Source organism: Bipolaris zeicola (assembly GCF_000523435.1).
Source record: "Bipolaris zeicola 26-R-13 unplaced genomic scaffold scaffold_109, whole genome shotgun sequence".
NCBI lineage: Eukaryota > Fungi > Ascomycota > Dothideomycetes > Pleosporales > Pleosporaceae > Bipolaris > Bipolaris zeicola.
The window spans coordinates 44,683-65,247 of NW_006912158.1; the positions used below are offsets into that span (position 1 = coordinate 44,683).

Sequence of the window (20,565 nt, forward strand, 5' to 3'; positions counted from 1 at the left end):
CTACAGCACGGCATGAACGTAATTGTTTTCCCTACTACAATTGATTTGTTGGTTGGAAACACCCGTGGAAGGCATGCAAAATATCAAATTAAAGCCGTGGCAGTATGGCTGTCGCACTGAGGCAACTACAAACCCCTATAATGTAATGATTTTCTTTGAATACAAATGCGAAAGCTGTTATTGTTGTAGAATATCAGAACACTAGATGTGAAAACATCACCTCTTGGTCTTGCACCAGACACGAATGGTCTACTGAGTCTTTTGGGTTGCCCACCAGAGTAATCATGATACACGTGACTAGCCTATGCAGGACAATGCAGTGTTCCGCCTAGATACGAGGCCCCAACGGACTGTCGTAGAACTAGATAATATTCATCATGGTGTTTGAAAAGGGTTCTTTCCACCTATTGACGATGCTACTGTAGACGCCGAGAGACGATAAGCATATCCCAAAGATTCATTCACAATGGTCGAAACCTCACAGTCACTCGCAAGGTGTTGAAAAAAAAATGCAGAATCAAATGTCAGTCGCAAAACAGGTGTGCTGAAAACTAATTTCGCTTTTTGGACGACGGGTCGGAGGCATAGTCGAGAGCGGTGACAATGTCGGTACCAAAAACGATGACCATGTATGAAGGGAAAATAATCCAAAGGCCACTATGGAGATGATCAGCATCATGTGTGTGATGATATTCTATGCAGAAAAGTAGAGACTCACTTCATGATAATATATAAAAAGATGAGTGTGAACCAGTCGTTGTGACGGATGTTGGCAAAGTCGGAGAAGTACTCATTGCAATCTATTTCTGTTAGAATGGAATATGCTGAACCACAGGTCCTGTATACATACAATACAATATCGTCTTGCTCAGCGTCATGACGGCAGCAGTGAAGCCAATGAGGACTGCGCGGTTACCGGACTTGCCTCGCACCTTGATGCCGCCGGCGAAGAAACCGCCTTTGTCCTTGCTCACCTCCACACCAGTACCTCCAGCAGCTGGCTGACCGTGGTTGTATACAGTCAGGGCATAAATTCCGTATAGAATGAGTTCGATGGCATTGAGCACGCCCTGTGCTGCTCCGAATCCATCATGGTTTTCCCATCCGGGCCATCCGTATACGTAATCGATGGCTGCGTAAGTTTCGTAGGGTTTCCACAGTGGCCATTGGAGTGCGCCTCCAGCCATGGTGTGCGGTCGCCCCAGGATGTACAGAGTATCCCAAAGCACGAGGGGCCATGATATAGACAGCCAGGCGAGGGTGACTTTTGAGGCTGTGTGGCACCATGTTGGCTCGTCAATTGCGGCGGGAGCAGGAGGGCTGATTTCGTCGAAAGCATTCGAGACTGCGCGTTTGGCCAGAGAAGCTGCGCCAGATGGAGACGCGCCGAAGTCTGGTGGCGCAGGCGACGCGGTCGAGTTGCACGATCGTGGCGTCTTCTTGGTGGGCGATGGCTCCGAGGTGGGGAAGTCGCCTTGAGGGCGTGAGCGCGTCGTCACCATTATGTTTTTGGCGGTGCAAAGCTGCGAAAAAAAAAGATCAAAAGAGGAAACTACAGATCCTGAAGGGATAAAAACAGCGCAATGGCACTTAGGGCAGGAGGAATGAGGTGTTGCGATGATGCTACATATCTGTATAGCCAGCACCGAGCCAATGAGGGGTCGGGTCCGCGCTACCCGGCTTAATTCGTAACCTGGGATAATCTCCCGCCCTGCCAGCCAGTAGAACGCGACAGATGGGCGCCTAGCGTCTTAGCACAAATCTTAATTCTGTATCTTGTTACGCTGACCGTTGCGACTTGGACTTTGTGGACTGCTTCCAACGCCCAATTCAACAGCTGTCCGTCTTTGAGATGACGGAACGGCAGGGCAAGCTAAGAAGAAAGACAAGTCATTCTTTGGACTAGGCTACGTCTGGTTCACGCCAACCAATATTGACCATGTCGACTTCGACTTCGAATTACACAATGCCCGCTCATCTGCGGCCCTTCTCTATCCTCTCCGCGAAGTCGTGAGAGCAATGCCATGCGGCATACCCCGGAAGTAAAACCCGGCATACGTTCATCCCTTTAGGGCGCGTAGCTACGACCACGCAGCATCTTCGCCTCGTCGGCCGTGACAGTCATTAGACCTGAGCCAGCCCCATCCAGCTTCTTCTTCAGTGACTGAGCAGCACGCCTCTCCCGCTCAATACGCTCACGCTTCTCGGCCTCGTTCTGCTGACGGCGCTGACGGCGCTCGCTCTCGCGGGCATCCGCATACCTCTTTGCACAGCTTGCAAAGAATGCATCAGCGGTTTCCATTGCCGTTTTGAGGCGATCATGCGTCTCTAAGAACTCCTCAAACTCATCTGCATCAGGGATAAGGCCTTTGAAGCGTTCGTGACAGAGATGGTTAACCATGGTAGTCCACAGCGGATCCTTGTCTGACGTAGCGTTCTGCTCAATGATAACAATCTCTTCATAGCTTGGAAGTTCGCTCTTCAGGTAGGTGGTGTAAGCACCTAGGATATGCGAGCAGTACCTCTCCATGCCTAGCAAGCGAGCTGCTCGTAGGACAGCGATGTCCTCGAAAAACGTCTTCTGATATGGTACAGCATGCGCCTCAAATTCGTTGCAAGCTTCACGTATCCACTTGATAAGCAGTAGGCGAACGGCACCGGGGTGGATCTGGCCACGCGAGAACCGGTACTCTAATGAGTTTGGGTGGTTAGTGAAGTGACGGTGCAAAACAGAAGATGCAGCCGTCGCGGAGCGCTTGTAGATGTCTGCGACAGATGTGTTGCCAATGTGAATGGTTATGCGCGGACCTGTGAGGAGAGCTTGACGCTGAGGACGGATCATCTCCAGAAGATTATCATGGCACTGGTCGACAATGGCAATGGATGAACCCTCAGCACATGCCTGATCGCTAGAGGTTTTGAGCGCTGAGACAGTCGATGTCAACGACTCTGACTCCTTGTGAGAGAGCGGAGGAGAAGACAGTGTAGAAGAGTCTACGGATAGAGCCACCGCCTTTGTAATTCCGGCTTCTGGGTCAAGCAATCCAGAAGACGTGACTGATTGAACGTCCCGCTGAGTGGGCTTTTCAGCTACCAACTCCACCTTGACAGCTTTCCCGCGAGATGCCTTTTTAGTCTTCTTCTTTAATTTTGGCAACTTCGCAGCGACCGCTGCCTGTTCTTGAACTTGGTTGTCTTCAGGCTGAGTGGCTTTGATATCTGGTCGCCCAACATTCTTCGCAGTCTTGTACCGGGAAGTGTTTGTAGCCATATAAGGAGCTTGGCCCAGGCTAATGGGCAAGGAAGCTCTACATAAACATAAGTATCATGTTACACTGTAATGCACTAAGCGAACTTACTTGTCGTTGGCAACGGAGGCTTGCATGGCTTGGTTGGTCGGAATTATGTATCCCAAGATATGAGTAGAGTCCTCAATGATTTGTGATTAGGCAGTAGAGCTGTTGTTTGTTTGTGTATGATGACCTGTGTTGTGAGTCGCTGGATATGATCCAATGTTTGGTGAGGGCCAGAAACTTACGCTGCAGAGGAATATGTGTATCAGGGAATCATATCAATTTGACAAGAGTAACTAGTGGTCTAGTTAGAAGTTTTCGAGAGTTACTAAAGCAGAGTGTAGTGACGGGCCAGTGAGCGCGACCTTTTCTAGGTTTGCAAACGGGTAGGAGCATGGACTGCACGTGACCCTGCGGCTACCCAGAATATTAAGCAAACGGTTGCAGAGGAGAGCCTGTAGTGAAATTGAATGAGGATTTATAGCTTGTGAAGTGTTTCTGAGTGGCAACACTCTCTATTTTCTTATGCGTCAGTTTGGGGCAACATGGTTCTTCAGTCCTCAACTTGAACTAGGAAAGTAGCTACTACTTGATGATACTGCGTAACCAATTCTGCCATTGAGCAGTCCAGGGTATGATCTGCAATTGCACTTCTTACTTTTTGTCTGCCTGTATACTCTAGCGAAATTTCGACCATTTTGACTATCAAGCCTCATCAGAAACTCATGTATACACTGTAAAAATCCAGCATCCTAGATTATACTTTCCTACGCGCATCAAAAAGATATGGCACTCCCGCGACTCGAGCGCAAAAAACAAACTAGCATTCATCGTGGGGAAAAAAACACACGTGGCACAGGGCAAACAACATACAAAAGCAAGTCGCTCAACGTCCTGCAGGTGTCCATCAATGCGTCTCGGGCCGCTGCCGCATGTGCACATCCGCACGGCCACATTCTGTATACTCGAGTGCTTTGTTTTGATCCCATTACTCATCCTGTATCAATCAAAAACACACACAAACAAAATCACTTCCATTTGAATTACTACTCCGGATACACCATCTTCCTCCCCACACCCCCATCCACCACAACCTCCTGCCCCGTCACAAACTCATTACCAACCACATACTCAACCGCCTTGGCAATATCCTCTACTTTGCCCACTCTCCCCGCAGGATGCCATGCCGTATCCTCCCCCGTCAATCCCTCCTCCCACGTGCCACCTTTCTCATCCGCAGCCTTACTCTCGTTGGCAACGTGGATCCACCCCGGGATAATCGCGTTAACCCTGATTTTATGCCGGTGACCCAGCGACACGCACATAGACTGTGTTAAGCCGAGCAGTCCGGCTTTTACGGCGGAGTACGCCTCGTGGTCGGGCTCGGCTTGGTAGGCGCGGGTGGAGGATACGTTGATGATTGTGCCGGGGGAGTTGGGGGTTGAGTTTCCTTTTGCGAGCAAGGGGACGCATAGGCGGCTGAGGAGGAAGGGTGCTGTGAGGCCGATTGCGAGTTTCAAGTCCCATTCTTTTTCTATGTCTTCGCCTTGGGCTTCCATGGTGCGGTCGGAGGAGATGCTGAGGTCGGTGGGGAAGGCGTTATTGATGAGGACGTCGAGCTTGCCGTTAAATTTTTGGTTCACTTCGTTCACGGCGGCTTTGAGTTGGGTGCGTGAACTGAGATCGCAGTGAAGGGCGTGCCAGGTTTCTTTTTGCCCGTTGGACCATTCTTGCGCTCGTGTTTTCACGTGGTCTAGTTCTTCTTTGTTGGAGTCGAGGATGATGACTTCGTGGCCGGCGGTCAAGAGATGGCGGAACAGACCGCGCCCTATGCCTCGTGCACCGCCAGTGAGCAACACCTTAAGGTGTTGAGGTGCTGCGTTCATGTTGTTCGTCCACCTCGTTAAACACCGCGATCAATCGCACGCTCCGGGGTTTAAAAATTCTCAGAAGGACTTTACAAATATGTCTAATTCCAAGTCCCAGGAACAATTCGGGTTGCTCTCGTCCAGAACTTTGGGTATGGAAGGGTGCATACATACATCTTCCATTGATGCATCTGTGCGGAAGAAGTGTATGGAATGACGTCATCACACAGCTCGTTCCGAATGCAGTATTCCAATGGTCCCTCTTACTGATCTGCACCTTACGACGATAGTCGGAGTTCATATGATGCTTCGTAAACCACAGATTCTGTCATCATCATGGCAGCAAACCATATATGGCTCACGGCTTTGTCCTGTTCTGTCAGCAGCATCGCCTATAAATTATCACCAAGCACTCTACACCACTAAGCACACAAGCACACAAGCACATATATACCGGGCCAAAACAAGATAAAATTATACAACATATAAACCAACCTCTCTACGAGAATCTTAAAACGGCCCCACCACGCTTCAACGCAACCGCAATCCCCCAAAAAACCCGCATACAATGTACAAAAGAAGGGTATTATACTACAAATTTACAATCCCGAGTCGATCTGGTTGAGCGTAGTCGACGCGCTGTAGACATCCCACTCATCACAGAGCCTAAACACATCCTCGTCGAAATCCTGCTGGCGGATATCATCGGGCCTCTCGAGGATCTGCATGAACAAACCACCGCTAACGTGCCATGCGAGATGGCAGTGCAGAGGCCAGGCACCCGGGTTGTCTTGCACGAATTGCAGGACCATGTAGGAGGGCTCGACGACGCCGCTGACGTTGCGTGCGTTCTGCATCTGGTGGACGTCGCGGCGGAGTGTGTTCTCGGGGTTGGTGACGGTGCCGTCCCACTCGCCGTAGCCCTCGGCGAGGACGTGGAAGTCGTGGCCGTGGAGATGCATTGGGTGGCCGCCGATCATGCCGTGGTTGACGAGGTGGATGCGGACGTGCTCGGCGCCGGGGAACTGGTACACGTTTGACTCGGCTGGGAAGTTGGTCTCGCCGTTGAATGCCTTGATGAGGGTGGGATCGTTGAAGTTACCGCGGTAAGTGCTGTTGTTGAGATACCAGATGAAGTTTGTGCCGTTGGAGCGGAACTCGAAGTCGACACGCTCGACGTGGTCGGGCTCTCCTAGAGGAATCTTGCATAGAGGGATACCGAGATCGATCGGGTCGTTCTTGCACTGCTCGAGCTGTGCTTGGGTGACATCTGAGGTGGACTGCGGAATAGCATCCGTATCGGCGTCCTCGTAGTAGACAGCTGCAAGGGCGTTGGGCGAGATACCGTCGGTAAGTGTGCAGCGGAATCCTTGAGCGAGCTGAGAGCGCATCCAGAAAGTGTCATTGGGGTTTCCGGTTGCCTCGATAATGACATCAGATCGCTGACCGACGGCAAGGGTAACGACGTTGGTGGTGTACGGTTCAATCGGGATGAAGTCAACTGCAATGACCTTCATGACGTGTCCATCGATGCTGAACTTCTGGTTTCCTTCGGCACCCGTGTTGATGAGACGGAGTAGATGCTTCTTGCCAGACTGGAACTTGAACTTGGCAACACCAGCGTTGGGTGTGCAAGGCAGAGTTGTGTTGGCACACGGATAGTTCATGCGTCCATTGATCAGATTGTTGTTTGACGGAGGGAATCTTCCAGCCATGGTGCCTTCAACCAAGGAGTAGTAATCAGCATGGAACCAATCCTCAAGGACGATGGGACCAATGTCAATGTCGTATTCCTCGTGCTTGGGGCCATAGATGACCATCGGGCCATGCGCACCACCAGAGTACTGAGCGCTGTAGTGGCCTGGAAAGGTCAGCATGAGATCCGAAATGTATCATCCAGCTGTTATAAACTTACTGTGATACCACGATGTTCCGTAACGGTCAGCGCGGAACAGCATCTCCTGGTAGCCACCGTTGGGCACAACAGGGCATTGGGCTACTGCCGGGACACCATCATACCAACTGGTTGTCGTCTGCAAAAGACCGTGCGGGTGTAGCGTAGTGCCTTCGTCGGTAAGATCGTTGGTAACTCTCCACAGAATCCAATCACCCCTGCAAGCTGTTAGCGAGGGCACGAAGATCACCAAGGTTTATACATACCAGTTGGCTTCGATAAGCGGTCCTGGAAATTGACCGTTGACAGTCAATCCATTCCTGGTCACACCATCCGGTGCGATGGTCTGGTAGGCCACATGGAGATCATAAGTTCTCGTCACTCCAGTGTCAGGCATGGTGGGACAAAGAGGATCTGCCACAGGGGTGGTGGTAGGTCCACCGGTGGGTCCAGCAGTGGGTCCACCGGTGTAGGTGTTGGTCGCGTTAGAGGAAACGTGCCCATGACCTCCATGTCCATGACTTCCATGTCCGTGACCGTGACCATGACCTCCCGCAGTAGGGTACGGAGGGTTTACAATGGACTTGGTAGGGAATGAATACGAGCCATTTGAGTGACCACCGGGGAGGCCATTGATTGGGAGATGGGGGGTATCGATCGAACCCCACTGAGAGTTTCCGCATTGCTCAACATTTGGCAGAGCAGGGATGAGCTTGTCAGTACCCTTGGGGATCCAGCATGGCCCATCGTACGAGTCTTTCGCTGGGCCACCGTATGGGAAAGGAGCAGAAGGCCGAGGAGGAGGGTAGAGTTCACCGTGAGAGGGCGTTCCCGGCCAAACAAATGGAAGAGGCTCATCGTTGTAAGGATTGTAGTAAGGTCCGCCGTGTCCATGAGGATTGGTGGTGGGCCTTGCGGTGGCGTATTCTGTGACTGTAGCAGTCACAACATTACAAGCGGACGGGGCGCGAAACTCGGCAGGTGTAACTGCGGGATACACAGAAGAAAGGGATGCCGTTGCGGCAAGGTAAGGACTGTAGGCGACCATGGCGTAGCAATAAACAGATGGGACAAGTACAACGGCTGGGTACTTGCTCTGAGAACGACCACAAAAGAAACGAGTGACTGTGTTAGGAAGAGACTGGCCTGGTCGATCGAATTGTTGAGGGACAACGCCATCTATAAATGATCATCTCTGAGCTGAGGTTTGCCTTAACTCCATCTCCTTTGTTGAACTATGGTACTGCGTATACGGCCTGCCCAAGGCTAAGCCCGAAGGATAGAGACTTGAGACACTGGCATCGTGAATAGTTACTTGAAAAGGAAATCTAGAGATGTAGCGAGGGCCGATCCTCACCTTGTGGACGTTATCAGCAAATGGTATCAAGAGAAAAGCGAGGTTGAATTTCTTTTTCAGCGTTGATATGGATGCCATGGAACGCCACACAGACGTCTAACCCTTTTGGCGAACACGAGATCAGCCACCCAATACCAGCACCACGTATATCGGTATATGATCTGCAGAGAGTCAAGTCGTGGCTTCGCTTGTCGTTGCTCGTCACAAAAGGAATACGCGGCATAAAGTGCCGGTACCTGCATCAGGGGACAAGCGAACGTGAGGCTGAAAGTCGCCAACGTCACAAGCTCGCGTGCGCATGAAGGCACAATACACCTACGCTGTTCACAACGGAATCAATGAGCGGGCATCCTAAAGTATATTTTGATAGTAGTCGTATAATATGACACTCCTGATCGCCATGGCGTGTCGGCTGGCGGAGAGCCTACGTACGGCTAGTCAGGGCATTTCGTATTGCTGTGAACGCGGGGCATTTCTTGGGGCGCCGGATGCTTGCGGGAATTGCCATAACGGCAGCCCGCGAAGCCTCTGCGAGTATGGACGCTTGTTCGAGTTTGTGGCGATGTGGAAAGCCCAATGGCGCAGCGAGAGAAGAAAAGGGCCGAGAAGTCGTTGTTTGAGATGTGAAAACAAGCTTCGCCTAGCCGTGCACCGGACGATCATGAAAGGGGCCGGAGCCCGGCTACACAGCATCCTTCAACTGTTCTGGAGTGTCAACGATGTCAAGTTCTACCACGGGGAATATCTTCCGTCATGCAGTGCATCTGAAACTCTCTAGTCGGTATGCTTTTTGTCCAATTGCCCCATCTTTTACGTATTGGAAAAACGACTTTATGGGTGAACCCCCTGCGTCTAAGGCCAGGCACCAAGTACTCGGCGTGTGATATGAATGCATAAAAGCTGATGCTGACGCGCCACATATTCGCTTGCTAGTGAGGCGAAGTGCTCTGGATGCCTAGTGTACTGGTGCTAGTATGTTAGCGCGTTAGGCAAAGAACTTACTACAATTTCCATATCGAATGGCTAGGCGCCAGGGCTTGCCCACGGGTACACTAACAAATGTCAGGTTCGGCTACAATGCATTGTCCTCAAATAGTAACAAGTGCTTTTCTCTTCCAATTACCCTGTACTGCGCCTCTGTATTCTTTAACTCTTAGTCTCGTTACCACAACATCTGCCAATTTTCTGGTGCAGCGCCTCAATGTGTGTTCTAACCTTCAATCTCGCCACCACAGCTTCAGCTCATCGTCAGGCATGATTACGTCTTCTTATCGGTGTTTGACAGTCACCGCTATTTCAAAATGTTGAGTGTTTGTGAGTGGCATCGGCTGTTGCCGCGATCCATCATCAAGCCATTATTGACCTGACATGTAGCCGTGTGTGAAAGTAGTGGGCGCGAGCCTGAGCCGTTGACACCGCTTGGCCATCAGACGAGTTCACGAGTTCTTGAGTCGGAAGACACGCGTTGAACCGTAAGCTGGTTGATGGTTGTCGTGACGAACAACTGAGCAGCAGCTATTAATCTGCTTTTCCGCGTCTTGTGTGTTATCCACTACTGCCACTGTGCCACGTACGTAAGTATGTGCAAGCGCGGGCTTTCGCAGAGCCTTTGACGGGGTTTGCCGTGCACTTTTCTCACAATATTTTTCCGCGATCTTCCCGAACCCCGACATCAGTTTAGATGGGCCTATTCCACCAAGTCACCGCATAGCAGCCAGTTGCATAGCGTCTCAGACTGTATACCGCCGATACTCTGGTTCAACGAGAGAGTTTCTTGATCCAGTATTACATGTATCCGGTACGGCGAACATCGAGAAGAAGGCGAGTCTTATGGGGTAACCGAGAGTGGGAGGGGTTGGCTTAAGAATTATGGCGAAGGGATGGAAGGGGAAATGGCTACAAAAGCTGTCAGTTCGTGGCTCGCAACGCCAAGTCAATATCGATCTATTGGCAGGCAGTCCAAACCCCACTCTCTTCAGTTGGACATTCGTGGTAGAATTGACGTGCCTTAGCACTGACCCCTAAATCCTTCCAGTCATAAGAGACGACGGGAGGAGACTTATTGGGAGCAATCTCCCACTTGCAAAATGCCAAATATAGTGTATCGGAGTAATATTTGGCCCTATCATTCGATACTAAAAGACTGTTTGCGGACCCACTTGTCGGAGATTTCGAACTATGAAGGGATAGTTTCCTTTATACCTAAGCCAGAGGACCCTAGAGAAGACTGCTAGAAGGTTGCTAGTTTGGGGATTGAGCGATTTATCGGGTTGGGATTGATCTCGACCGAGCGGGTACCAAGGGAGTGCTGGGAAAGTCACAAGTTACTCGATCACATGATGGGTGGCCGGACTAGTGTGAAGACCGGAGTACAAAGTCACGGATCTGTGGCAAGAATCGTAGTCAAGGACTTTTGGTCTTCACAAAGGTCGGCTTGTTGATACCATATTATGCGGCCATGGCCAAAAAGACATGACTATTGCACAATCTTCGATAAGGGAATGTGTAAGTAGGCCTGAAATCTCAATTGTCATTGCGATGGTACTGGGAGAAATCAGAAGATCAGTAAAGCCGAAGACTGAAACAATATGAACGAAACAGCGCTAAGCCTATGGGCGTCAGAATGCGGTTGGCGTAGAATGTACTTTACCGTCCATTTTAGCCGCTGTTCATGCGCTCTCATGTGAACGACATGTCGGCGCTAACAAGGGACAGAAATCCATGAAGCGACCCTGCACATGGTGTTTCGTCTGGATCCACTATAGTGTTTCAGCTTGGCGCGCGGAACATGTATACGTCCCTTCACCCCAACTGACGTACTCTCCGGTCAGCATTGGAATATGCCGTCGTGTATGACTGGGAGGTAGCCTTTTGGCTTTTATATTAGACTCGCAAACGGCATGCTTGTGCAGTTTGGGGTCGTGGAGCAGCTCTGTCTCTGGCATCAGGCGACTGCATCTTGACCCGCAGTGCAACTCATGGCGCAACCCTGTAAAATTGCATAGGATAGCCCATGATTAAAGCCACCCGCTCAACGTCATGGCATCATGGCTACGGGCAACCAGAGATTTCACGTGGCGGGCGAAAGCTAGTTTTGGGTGCTTACAGGCTGTTACACAGTAAGTAGACGTTGGCTGGCTGCGACAAGCCATCTACTCTGCAGCGTCGGGCATGACACGGCAGATGCCGGAATCCGCATACACGGCGTAGAAACAGAAATTGTGTTGTAGAATCAGTGAAGACGTACATATCAGTGACGATTGAAAGGATGGGGAGGGAGCCCCTGCAGTGCACCGAAATCTCGCCTATAGCATTATCAAACCAAGGCTAGTCCGGATTGGCCAAAGGCTGCCGGCGCTAGGCCACGTCGGACATCTGTCACTTCTCCACCACCAACCCGCCCGCCTGGTCGTGGCCCGCAGACTCCTCGTTAGGGCATAGCATGTGTTCCTTTGTCAATGTTTCCCGTCCGTTGCCTCAAACACGTTGCGCCCCCCTGTGCCGCTCTGGATATTGGATGCGTCGTCGACGAAACGGCTAAACACGCCTGTGCTAACTGGTTCTCGGCCCTCACGGCAGAGACTGACTCCTACGCGGAGCAATATAAACCATCATGCCCTTCACCCATGGAAACTCTAACGCAGCTGCGCTGGACATTCCTTCTTTGCAAGATTCGTCATTCTCTGCTTGTTTGTTTCTTTCAGTCACTCTTTCATCACTCAGTTGACCAGTCACTCATTCTCAACACCATCGCTACTACATCCCCGCCACCATATACAAGATGAAGACCGTCGCCACCATCGCCGCCTTGGCCGCCATGGCCAACGCCCACGCCACTTTCCAACAGCTCTGGAAGAATGGAAAGGATCTTGAGAGCACCTGCGCCAGGCTGCCTTCCACCAACAGCCCCATCGAGGACTACACCAGCAAGGCTCTTCAGTGTATGTCTTCTTTTTTCTTCTCTACCGCCAACATCTCTCGTACTAACACAATTTTAAAGGCAACGTCAGCCCTGCTGCCGCAAAGGGAAAGTGTGCTTTCGCAGCTGGTGACACAGTTACTATTGAAATGCACCAGCAGTTCAACAGCCGTGACTGCAAGACCGAGGCCATTGGTGGTGCTCACTGGGGACCCGTCCTTGCCTACCTGTCCAAGGTTGAAGATGCCGCCACTGCCGATGGTTCCAGCGAGTTCTTTAAGATCTACGAGAACACCTGGGCCAAGAACCCAGCCGCGTCTCAGGGAGACAACGACTTCTGGGGTACCAAGGACCTCAACTACAACTGTATGTTATTCATGCTTTTATACTCGACATCTCTGACAGAAATACAGGCGGAAAGCTCGACTTCACCATCCCCAAGGACCTCGCCGCTGGTGACTACCTCCTCCGCGCTGAGGCTATTGCGCTTCACGCTGCTGGCCCTGCTGGTGGTGCTCAGCACTACGTCACTTGCTACCAGCTTACTGTTACTGGTAGCGGTACTCTCGCGCCCAAGGGTGTCACATTCCCTGAGGCCTACAGCAAGACTGGCCCAGGTCTTGGTTTCTCTATCCACGCCAACCTTGACTCTTACCCTGCCCCTGGTCCTAAGCTGATTGCTGGCGGTACCAAGGCCACCCCCTCCCTCCTGACCTTTGGCACCCTTTCTGGTGCCCCTGCTCCTGAGGCTGGTGCTCCTGCTGATGACGAGACTCCTGTCGCTTCCGCTTCGTCTGCTGCCGCTTCCACTCCTGCTGCCACTCCTAGCAGCCCCGCCGAGGATGCTGAGCCCTCTGCTACCCCTGCTGAGACTCCCGCCCCTGTTGTTCCCTCTCCTGCTGCCCCCTTCCCTATCAGCAACGGCACTTCTTCTGCTCTCCCTGTCGTTACCTCTTCCAGCGCCGTCGCCTCTACCACCTTGGCCACCGCTGTCCGCCCAACCCCTACCGGCGATGCTAGCGGTGATGCTAGCGGCTCTGTTAAGGAATACTACCAGTGTGGCGGCATGAACTACAAGGGTGCGACTGAATGTGCCGAGGGCCTTGAGTGCAAGCAGTGGAACCCCTACTACTTCCAGTGCGTCAAGTCTGGATCCAGCAACGGTTCCCAGCCTCCCCCATCCAACAACGCTCCTTCCACCGGCGCTCCCTCTACCGGTGCTCCTTCAACTGGCGCTCCCTCCACCGGCGCCCCATCTGACAACGGCCCCTCCGACAACACCCCAGCCCCCAAGCCCGAGCCCACCAACGTCACCCCCGAGGCCGCTCCTTCCGCCGCTCCTTCCGCCCCCGCCGCTGGCGCTGGTGAGAAGAAGTACACCCTCGAGACCTTTATTGCCTTCCTTGAGGAGGAGGCTGGTGCCGAGAAGGCGGCCAAGATCCGCCGTATGATTGAGGCTCTTCTCTAAGCCGTGTATCCCCCGCCTGCCGGGATAAAACATCTTTTGTATATATAACACCTTTTTAGCCTAGATGGTGATTTCTTCGATTCTTGTAGCGATGTTTTTATCTTGAATGACGAATTCTTTTGCATATATACTTTGAGCTTCTTCTGTGCATGTCTGAGTGAAGTTGTGCTTGTTGTTGAATGATGAAGGGGTTATGCATGTCTCGGTGGACTTGAATAGTTGAATGAGAAGTGGTCCTAGCATAACGGTATGGTCGTTTAGCAGCACCTATATTACGCACTTTTAAGCTGTTAGAAACAACCAGATCGACGATGCTAGACCTATTAAGAACCCCTGGACTTTACTGCACAATATTATGATGTTAGTATTGACGCTAGCTGGAACTTGGACAGATGTTCAAGAAAGTCTCTATCGTACTACTTCGATCCAGCAAGAAAATACCAATCGAAAAGGCAAGCAAACACACACAAACGAGACACACGTGCACATTGATAAATGAGGTCATCAGCATTACGATTAAAGACAAAGAGCTACTCATCAACCCTTACCCACCACCACCCTTTCGCATCCAAACTCACACCCTAAACTTCTTCACCACCCCATCCGCACTCTTACGACGTTTCGTCTTACTAGCCGGAACAAGACCCGAGCAATCCTGCAAATTACTCGTGTCGACACCCACAGTCGACATCTTGAACCACGCCGGGACAAAAGCTTGCGTCCATGCATCCGTAGAATCGATAAACGAATCCCAGATATCCGCCGTCTGTATCATCTCATCAGTATACAAACCCCTTCTTTCGATAATAATAATAGTAGTAGTGGAGAGAAGGGTTTAGGGAAAAAAAATAATGGGAAAGGAATGGGAAAGAGGGAAAAAGGGGTAGAGTACACACCTCATTAAAATGCGCCAAGGCAAAATCACTCTGCAGCGTATACGGCGCCGTCCTAAACTTTGTCTGATTATAATACAAAGTATCGTACCTCGACGGCGTACTATCCAACCCTTTCCCCGCCTGCTTCGGATCATCAAATAACTGCACCGCCACACTATGCGTGCCCAGCAACGCAATCATTTCCTTTGCCGAAATGCCCAAGGCACGGAAATCTGCAATCAGCTTTTCGGGGGAATCGCTGCTTTCGAGGAGGGAGCCAACAGGTGCGGCTTCCGCTTTGTCGGGGCGGCCCACGAATGCTTGAACGCGTGGGCCGAGCGGGCAGGCAGAGATGGCGAGGGCGGCGCCGAATTGGATGATGTCGGCTGCGCCGACGTTGAATTGGGTGCGCATGCTGCGGAGTGTGTTGCATGTGTCATTGAGGCCGCGGTTTTGCGTAGCAGAGCATTCGTCGGTGAGGATTATGCTGCCATCGCAGCCGGAGTTGCAGTCATGGAAGGCAAGGCGGATCAGGGTGTGGGCGAATTTGCCGCATGAGGTCAGTTGTTTTTCGAAGGAGGCGGCTACGTCGGTCCAGACGGAGGGACAGGCGCTTTGTCGTGGGAAGAGGCTGAGGGCAGTGATGGGGGTTGTTGTTGCCGTGAGAATGGCGAGGACTGGGGTTGTGGGACGCATGGTTGTGAAGGGGAGTGGGTGTTAATGGATAATAGATCAAAGTAAGATGAAAGGGAATAGAATGTATGGTGTTAGGAATTATTAATATTATACCATATCTTGATGGCAGTCCAAGAAGAATAACTACCTGATGTTAATGAAAAAATGAAGTTAAAAAACCTGATATTTATATCATCGATTGAAATTGAAACCATCGTGAGAATATTGATAAAGTCCGCGCTCCTCCGATCTACAGGGTTCGCTCTTAGTCATCTTGATGTGGGTGTTTCTACGCATTTGCAAGGGATGCTGACAAGAAGCATGGAAATGGTAGGACGAATAGATCATAATGGTCCTTGACCCAACCTTCCCCACGGGGAATCAATTTCCCTTCATCCTAGTTGAATTCTCATGCTACTCGCAAGCTTTACTTACCTCGACCTAGAATTCATGTCTTTGATCCCGTTTGACTATGTCGTTTACTAAGTTCATAGGCACCCTTCTTGGCGACGCGTGGTGATGGCATTGGCGAACAACCAAGGCTCATTGGTCGATGATTGCTGATACTATAGTATTCAAGCGACTACCAGCGAGGAGAGTAGGACCGACTGGCTTATTCATAGACCTGGCGCTGACCTGTACTTAATACGGAATGCACGATGTGAGATACGGCGCATCGGGCCGGTAATAGCCCGGCTTCGAGCCTTAGGACTGTCAAGAAGTGGCATAGTAGAATGGGCCTATTCTAGGATCTCATCGTAGACAGCCTGTCGAACTTTGTAATTTCGATAGCGGCTGACTGCTCGTGCATGCGTATACATACATCGGCTGGAAGATTAACGTTTTGACATGACGGAATGGGGTGGTTTCCTATTCTGCAAAAGGCTGCTGTGTTAGCAACTGGTATCACTCAGGTCCGGGCGTACTGAGTGTCGATCTGTTTTTCTAGAAGGGATGGCAATGATCTTTCTCGCGACCATGACATTGCTTGGCGTGCTTGATGGTCTCACTCGCCAAGTAAGAAACCCCTTGAGATGCCTGCATAACAGGCCCCCATGTTCTACGTCTGTTCTCCGATGCGAATGATCGGCTATCCGAGCAGCATGATTGGGCGATTCACAAGCGAGATTACAGATCGATGTCGAATTAAGCTTCAACCATAAATATAACTAGCATTGTGGGAAGAGTATTGAATTTGACGTTGGCACTCCTTCAGCTGAACTGGGTACACTAAAAGCCATTGGGGAAGATGTCAGACCGCCGGAAGAAGCGGATCACAGGTGATGATTTAGTCGACTAGCACAAGACTTGAGGTAGTCATGTTGCACGGGAGGTTTTTGCTCACTGCATGGAGTACCTCGGGACGCAGTCTGGATCGCGCATTGTCGCCTTTCGCGATTTTTGTTGAGGTGTAGACCGGCTTTTGTTAATGCGTGTGGTTATGATCACGGCAGGGTGCGGTGATGCAGTGGCCACCAATGGCAATTCAATCGTCAGATCGACGGTGAAAGGGTGAACCGGGCAGCCGGGGGGAGCCGGGAAAGAGGGAACTTGACTGGACATGGCACGTTGGTGCATGACTTAGAACAATGCGGCTCTAGGTAGACAAATCGCGCGTCTTTCCTCTCTTGCATAAACTTTACTCTTCCACGAACAGCACATTGCCAAAACGAGATTATTCTCTTGTGCCGTATCACCCACTCACATCCCTATCAGGTAGGCTTCCATATACTTTTTCGCCAACTGCGGTGACATCAACGGTCTAAGAGTGCTCAAGAAGCTATTGTCTGGCTGACGATGACAGGAGGAGGTCTGCCGTGTCTGTTCAGCCACAGGACTGCAGGCGGTTGTCCCAGCATGACGGATGCCGTTGTCTGTGACCGAATGATTTGCTTGGACAACTTCAAATCCCTTCCACTCCCGTGACTCGGTGGAGCCAATCAGACACGTTTTGGTGGTCTTTATCTACATTCCAAGCGAAGTCCGGACGACCTACCATTCGTGCCTTGATTGACAGGCTAACCCAGCGGTCCTCGAATGCAATCAGGCGGAAATACCTTAGTTTCTGGCATACCTTTAGAGCGCCCCCAATTGGACACCACTTATCGGTTGAAAGCTGGATATGGGAAAGGACGATGCATTGAAGTGATGAAGAATATGTTCGGATCAGATCAGCCAAGTCTTTCCCATGCGGTGCACAGTTTATAACCTCGAGTGTCTCAAGACATGGTAGTCGACAGGAAGTGGCTAGATATTTGACCACGATGCCACCAAACGAAGCCGACGGCCACTTTGCGCTGACACGATCCAGACTCAGAGTCAGCTTCTTGAGGTTAGGTGCAGCAGCAATGAAACCACAAATACCGCTGGCCCACCCATCTGGGCGCAGGGCCTCGTAACCTGTCATGATTGATAATGTGAGCGACTGGAGATTGGAAAAGCAATGCTGCAGCGCCTGTAGAGAGAGTGGACCCAGTTGGAAGGCCAGAAACGAAAGATCAACCGGTTTGTACAAAATCTTGCGGCTTTTTCTTCTAGCCATGCTGAACTCTTCCAGTTTGGTCTTGCTGTGGGTAATAGCGTAGATGACGGCTTCAAAACACCTGCTTCGAAAGAGACTATGAGGTGTTTCGCTGCGTTCCCATATATACGATGCAGACGGCTTCATACTAAGTTGGATGGTTTTTAATTGAGGCAGACCTTTGAGAACTTTCAGAAGCCCGTCGTACAGGCGCGAGGGGTGTTCGTGGTGCAGTACGTAGGCATATGTGGCCGCCTCATCATTGACGTTGTTGTCTCTTACACCTAACACTCTAGGAAATCGCTTTGGTGGAGGAAATCGACCCACACGGCTAATTGCATTCAGATTTGCGTATTCATCTTCGTTCAGGAGCCGGATGTGGAGAGTTTTGACGGCATTCCGAAGACCTTGATGGCTCGACACCTTGTTGAGGCGATCAAGTGATGATGGGCTGAGAGTGGTAACTTGCTCGGAAAAGGCGAGACGCACAAACTTTGCATGGACGAGCTGGTAAAGCTGTTGCGAAGCTAGACGGAGGCTTTGGTATTCTGGTAGACTGAAATCGGCAGCAATCATATCAAACAACTCAACAGGTAGGCTCTCTAACGGCGACTTCATAGTGAAAAGTGGAAATGAAAGCGAAGAGGACATGAGATTTTACAGCAAAAGGTATGCTGATGTGCAATTCATCAAAGCTGCCAGGCTTTGATTGAGGAGGCGGACGGAGATGATGTTGTGGATTGAAGGGGGTGATTGACGCACAGGCCAGCAGGCTTTGCCCAAAGAATCATGTCAGCGTGAACCCCGCGGGAGAGACGGCAGCCAGCGAGCGACCACGTCTTTGACCCCAACGACGCTCCTTGTGAGTGTACGATATCCTCACAGTCTCTTACTTGGACCGTCACTTGTTTCCTTTTTTTTATACACACACCCACACACACGCTTAAGCTTACTCAACCACGACAGCAACCGAGACGCTGCGAGCGGGTGCACAAGGCTTTTGCAGCTCACCTCAGCACGTCAAAGCCTTGCACAGCATCGACGACGGCAGCAGCAGCAGCAGCAACACCAACCTTCACCCACAGTCATGGACTCGATGCGAAGTCTCAACACGTCGCTGCCCAAGACGAGGCGGCAGCCTGACGTGCACCAGTCGTTCCGTACCGCAGCCTTGAACGTGACCAATCTGTACAAGTCCGCCCTTGCCGACCTTGACAGGGCCCGCGCAGACGGCTATCAAGAAGCTCTCGATGACCTACTGGCCTATCTGGACAAGGAGAACATTGGGGCAACCGGAGGAGAGAGCAACAGAATACGGCAGTGGGCGACGGAGCGCTTGGATGGATCTCTGCCCAAGCAGTCGGGCAGCGAGAGTGAAGAAGAATACCTCGATGATAAGCGCGCCCGCAGCTCGTCACCCATCATGGAGCGAAACCTCAGCCCAGACGATTCGCACACTCTCGACCCTGTCATGGAGACAGCAGACCGCTGCGACTCTGCGCCCCCTGTCCAGATGGAGGCCACAACAACCGAGGCTGACTTGTCGCCCTTGCACCACGTTTTCCAGTTTTCCACGCCCCAGGCCTTCCCGTCCGAGACAACAAACGACAACAACGCCACGGATGTATCAGCCGCTGCTCGCCGCGCATTCCCTAATCCCCGACGATCTTCAAACCGCTCGACTGGACGAAACCTGCAGCGATCGGCTGCTCAAAATCTGTTTCAACTCGGCACTGGCGCAGGGCAGAAGCGACGGCTCATGAACGACTTTTTCAACGTGGACGGATTCAACGACCGGCGGGACGGCTCTTCCGGGGGACCTAAGCGGGGGCGCATGTCCTGAGACGGCTGGCCAGGGCAGTCTGAAGATATGGCGTCCAAGGAGGATTTGCAACGAGGAGAGCAAGCCGGTGGACGAATCACGAATCACGAGTAATTGCATCATACCCCCCCGACGGCGCAGTGGGCTTGTTGACGATTGTATGCATTGGGTGGAGCAGGCTTTAATAGACGCATTCTCTGGTGTTTATTACTTTTCAGGGCATATACCTTTTCGCATTTCTTGTTTGCGCGGCGGCGATTTCATGTAATCGAGTGGCGGAGTTTAGTGGAATGAGAATGGATTTGGGTCTTAATGTGATATTTTGAGTCCCAATGGGGCATCTGATGCTTTTTGTACTTTTGAAATGTGCTGTTGAAGGCGTTCTGGTCAAGGTGAAGGTGATGGTGGTGGTCGCGAGGCCGATGAGATGAATGGGCAGGTCACGTGCGTCCTAGGAAAACCAGCGATAGATGCCCAGGCCGACCATGATGGCGCTGGTGCCGGTGATGGCCATGTGTCTACTGCGCACCCCAAAGATGCTGTTGCTGGCTCGAATCGCAGCTTGATTGGCGCGGATCTGCGAGTGGCCAGAGACATAGGTAAAGGCACCCAAGCCCAGAAATGTTGCGCTGCCTGCAGGTCGGCATCAGCACATGGACTTGATCAGCGCAGGCCTGGGAGCAAGCATACCAACCACGCGACAGGGCGTGCAGTCTTCAAACTGGGCGCGGTCCTGCTTCAAGGCTTGTTGGAACGTGGGCGTATCTGCATCTCGTTGCGACATGGTTGCAGGTAGGGGTCAATAAAGGTATGTGTGGAGTACGTGTATGCCTATCTTGTATGTACAGTGCAAGCCTCGCCCTAGGCTGCTCA

General features: G+C 51.5%; 9 protein-coding genes across 9 annotated transcripts; 2 read left to right on the forward strand and 7 right to left on the reverse strand.

Moving 5' to 3' along the window:
- Nucleotides 1-551: 551 nt before the first annotated feature.
- Nucleotides 552-1,502, reverse strand: COCCADRAFT_38041 (uncharacterized protein; the record flags this gene model as incomplete). The annotated part of the gene is made up of 3 exons (XM_007715563.1): nt 552-657; nt 719-800; nt 851-1,502. 3 exons carry the CDS (start codon nt 1,500-1,502, stop codon nt 552-554), a joined length of 840 nt encoding a protein of 279 aa, XP_007713753.1.
- A 572-nt stretch (nt 1,503-2,074) lies between these two features.
- Nucleotides 2,075-2,896, reverse strand: COCCADRAFT_62159 (uncharacterized protein; the record flags this gene model as incomplete). Its single annotated transcript, XM_007715564.1, has 1 exon — nt 2,075-2,896. A coding segment is annotated over one exon (822 nt), but the record flags the coding sequence as incomplete, so codon positions are not given.
- Nucleotides 2,897-4,339: 1,443 nt separating this feature from the next.
- COCCADRAFT_27437 (uncharacterized protein) lies at nt 4,340-5,179 on the reverse strand (the record flags this gene model as incomplete). Its single annotated transcript, XM_007715544.1, has 1 exon — nt 4,340-5,179. The coding sequence occupies one exon, from the start codon at nt 5,177-5,179 to the stop codon at nt 4,340-4,342; it is 840 nt and encodes a 279-aa protein (XP_007713734.1).
- Nucleotides 5,180-5,760: 581 nt separating this feature from the next.
- COCCADRAFT_99949 (multicopper oxidase) lies at nt 5,761-8,103 on the reverse strand (the record flags this gene model as incomplete). Its single annotated transcript, XM_007715565.1, has 3 exons — nt 5,761-7,022; nt 7,077-7,273; nt 7,322-8,103. The coding sequence occupies 3 exons, from the start codon at nt 8,101-8,103 to the stop codon at nt 5,761-5,763; spliced, it is 2,241 nt and encodes a 746-aa protein (XP_007713755.1).
- A 4,090-nt stretch (nt 8,104-12,193) lies between these two features.
- Nucleotides 12,194-13,799, forward strand: COCCADRAFT_27439 (carbohydrate-binding module family 1 protein; the record flags this gene model as incomplete). Its single annotated transcript, XM_007715545.1, has 3 exons — nt 12,194-12,353; nt 12,413-12,697; nt 12,745-13,799. 3 exons carry the CDS (start codon nt 12,194-12,196, stop codon nt 13,797-13,799), a joined length of 1,500 nt encoding a protein of 499 aa, XP_007713735.1.
- A 574-nt stretch (nt 13,800-14,373) lies between these two features.
- COCCADRAFT_6260 (class II peroxidase) lies at nt 14,374-15,370 on the reverse strand (the record flags this gene model as incomplete). Its single annotated transcript, XM_007715541.1, has 2 exons — nt 14,374-14,565; nt 14,696-15,370. 2 exons carry the CDS (start codon nt 15,368-15,370, stop codon nt 14,374-14,376), a joined length of 867 nt encoding a protein of 288 aa, XP_007713731.1.
- Nucleotides 15,371-17,252: 1,882 nt separating this feature from the next.
- COCCADRAFT_38046 (uncharacterized protein) lies at nt 17,253-18,488 on the reverse strand (the record flags this gene model as incomplete). The annotated part of the gene is made up of 1 exon (XM_007715566.1): nt 17,253-18,488. The coding sequence occupies one exon, from the start codon at nt 18,486-18,488 to the stop codon at nt 17,253-17,255; it is 1,236 nt and encodes a 411-aa protein (XP_007713756.1).
- Nucleotides 18,489-18,957: 469 nt separating this feature from the next.
- COCCADRAFT_38047 (uncharacterized protein) lies at nt 18,958-19,713 on the forward strand (the record flags this gene model as incomplete). The annotated part of the gene is made up of 1 exon (XM_007715567.1): nt 18,958-19,713. The coding sequence occupies one exon, from the start codon at nt 18,958-18,960 to the stop codon at nt 19,711-19,713; it is 756 nt and encodes a 251-aa protein (XP_007713757.1).
- Nucleotides 19,714-20,143: 430 nt separating this feature from the next.
- Nucleotides 20,144-20,476, reverse strand: COCCADRAFT_38048 (uncharacterized protein; the record flags this gene model as incomplete). The annotated part of the gene is made up of 2 exons (XM_007715568.1): nt 20,144-20,325; nt 20,383-20,476. The coding sequence occupies 2 exons, from the start codon at nt 20,474-20,476 to the stop codon at nt 20,144-20,146; spliced, it is 276 nt and encodes a 91-aa protein (XP_007713758.1).
- Between the last annotated feature and the right edge of the window lie 89 nt (nt 20,477-20,565).